This window comes from Myotis davidii, unplaced genomic scaffold (genome assembly GCF_000327345.1).
Source record: "Myotis davidii unplaced genomic scaffold, ASM32734v1 scaffold26, whole genome shotgun sequence".
NCBI classification, from domain to species: domain Eukaryota; kingdom Metazoa; phylum Chordata; class Mammalia; order Chiroptera; family Vespertilionidae; genus Myotis; species Myotis davidii.
The window spans coordinates 1660183-1662951 of NW_006299245.1; the positions used below are offsets into that span (position 1 = coordinate 1660183).

General features: G+C 38.7%; 1 protein-coding gene across 1 annotated transcript in view; it reads left to right on the forward strand.

Annotated features, from left to right (window-relative positions):
* OTOGL (otogelin-like) overlaps positions 1-2769 on the forward strand; it is a 170800-nt gene that overhangs the window by 42142 nt on the left and 125889 nt on the right. The window contains exon 15 of the mRNA XM_015571106.1: positions 1371-1495. Within this exon, the coding sequence (XP_015426592.1) occupies positions 1371-1495 (125 nt within the window). The remainder of the gene's footprint in view (positions 1-1370; positions 1496-2769) is intronic.

Here is a 2769-nt window from a genome sequence, read left to right on the forward strand (position 1 = left end):
GTTTATAAGCCTGACTTTAGAAAAGTTGCTGTTTCTCTTCCATTTCGATTTGCTGAGAGGAAATGAAGAAATTCCCAAGTTTGGATGAAGGGTGCCTTTTATACCATTTTTTCTCAATTTTCTTTTGGTTTGTTTATGCACCTTCATGATGGAACCTCAGTATTTCAGACCTCATAATGGAAATTGACATACTGAACCAGAATTATAGACTATTTATTATTTTTAAAGATATATTTTATTGATTTCAGAGAGGAAGGGAGAGGAAAGAGGAATAAAAACAATGATGTTCCCGCACAGTTCCTGCTGGGGACTGAGCATGCGCCCAGACCAGCAATCAGACCATCACCTCCTGGTTCGCAGGCTGATGCCGAACCACACTGGCAGGGCTAGACTGTTTATTCTTTGGGACATTTGTCTCTATGCTGAAAGGAATCATGTGAGCTACCTACCTCTTTGTTTTTTCATATACTTTAAACCACACACGGATTATTATTTGGGTTGTGTGATGTTTCATTAAGTCAGTGCAAACTGGATTTGAATCTTGGCTACTTGGCTATGACACTTATTAGCTGAGTGAACGTTAATAGTTATCTGAGCCCTAGCCAGTTTGACTCAGTGGATAGAGCGTTGGCCTGTGGACTGAAGGGTCCCAGGTTCGATTCTGGTGAAGGGCATGTACCTGGGTTGCGGGCAGATCCCCAGTGGGGAGTGTGCAGGAGGCAGCTGATCGATGTTCCTCTCTCATCGATGTTTCTAACTCTCTATCCCCTCTCCCTTCCTCTCTGTAAAAAATCAATAAAATACATTAAAAAAAAAAAAGAAAGAACTTTTTGTTTCTCTGAAATTCACCCTAAAGTTCTTAGTATTAGAGAGTTAGAAACATTGATGAGAGAGAAACATTGATCAGCTGCCTCTTGCACATCTCCCATCGGGGATGTGCCCGCAACCCAGGCACATGCCCCCGACCGGAATCGAACCCAGGACCTTCCAGTCCGCAGGCCGACGCTCTATCCACTGAGCCAAACCGGTTCCGGCAATAAAATATATTTTTTTAAAAATAGTTATCTGAGCTTCTGCTTTGCTTTCTTTCTAAAGGAGGATAAAGACATTTTTACTTTATTTTATTTAATTTTATTTTTTCCACGAGGCTGATTATTAAATGAAACCATGTATGTCCACAATTTGACACATTCTAAAGTCTTAATAATAGGAAATTAGTACCATGTATGTTTTCAAAAATAATAGAACATTTTAAGTTCTAAAATTTCTTTGTAAAGTAAAAATAGCATCTTTTTTTTTCAAATTTTAAAGACTATGAACAAATGTAAAGGATGGGAGAGACTAAGATGAATATTATCTTTGCTTTCTAGTTCTCCATCAGGCATGATAGAAGGCACACCACAACTTCATGCAAATGCTTGGCGAGTTTCCTCCACTTGTTTTGCACCCGTTCATGTTCCTATGGTGGACCCCTGTAACATTAATCAGCAAAACAGTAAGTCCTTCTTTCCACTTGTAAACTTAGGGGAATAAATAGTGATTTTAAGATAGTGATTTTAAATTCTGATTCTCTTCATTCGGATAATATCGATGCCATTCCTTATGTATTTTTGTTTAGTACTCTGTCTTTACGTACTCCTCTTTATGCAATGTGTATTATTTTTAAAAAGAGCTCCATAAAGTGACTCTTTTATTTATTTCTTTGCATTCATACATTTACTTATTTTAGGCATGTGAGCTAGCATTTTGGTGTGTTCCGATTAAATGATTAAGAAAAACTTCTGGAAAATCTCTAATAGTGATGTTAGTCTTGGGATGTTTGACTTTAGTTCCATAATCTGACAGCTCATGCAGGTTCTCTTTGTTTATTACTATCACAGTATGAGTTCCTACTCACAGAATATATTATGGTTTCATAAGGAGGAAGCCAGTGATTCAAGGAAGCTTTGTGCCATCAAGCGTGAGACAATTTGAGATGGTCATGCTCCAGGTTTGCAATTTGCAATGACAGTGCAACTCACACGCCAAGAATTTTTGGCTGTATTTTTTTAACTAAAGCCACAGCAAACCATGTGAAAGGCTATTTCACTGCTCACTAAAAAGGCACATTATTATTTTTTTTTTTTATAAAATCACTTTGTAAAAAAAGTGTGCATGCTTAAATAAATTTAAAATGTTTTAATTTGTTTCTTTAATTTTGGCTAGTTTTTTTTTATGTGTGTGTAATTTTTAAAAATTTGCTATTAATTTTGGTTGAGTCCCTATGTAAAATCAGTACAATTTCTGGATTTTGTAGTGGTTGTTTGGTAGGATTCTGTTGATTGTCATGTGGTCCTTGTTATTAACCTACAGTTTTGGTGTACTGGAAAAAACAACAATAAAATAATGCTGCTTTTAGTGCTGTCTTTTTACCTAAGCCAGTTTCTAAACTTGAAGAAGACTATTAATCTCTTTGGTAATTTTTCCTATCCTATCTGATAATAGACAAACATGGTAACTGACCGTACCTTCGCTATGCCTCCCATTGGCTAATCAGCGCCATAGGCAGCACTCAGCAGGGCCTGCCCCCTGTCTCTGCAGTGATCTGGTGATCCATGAGCAGGATCCACACAGCGCAGCCTGCAGGCAGCATCCCACCCTGGCCACAGCTCAAGGGAGAGAACAACACACAGTGGAGGCCAGGAGCCTGAGAGATCAACACAGAGGGGCACCTGTTCCAAGCCTCCACGGTGTGGCTGGCTGGGGGCAGGCCCCCAGCAGACACACACA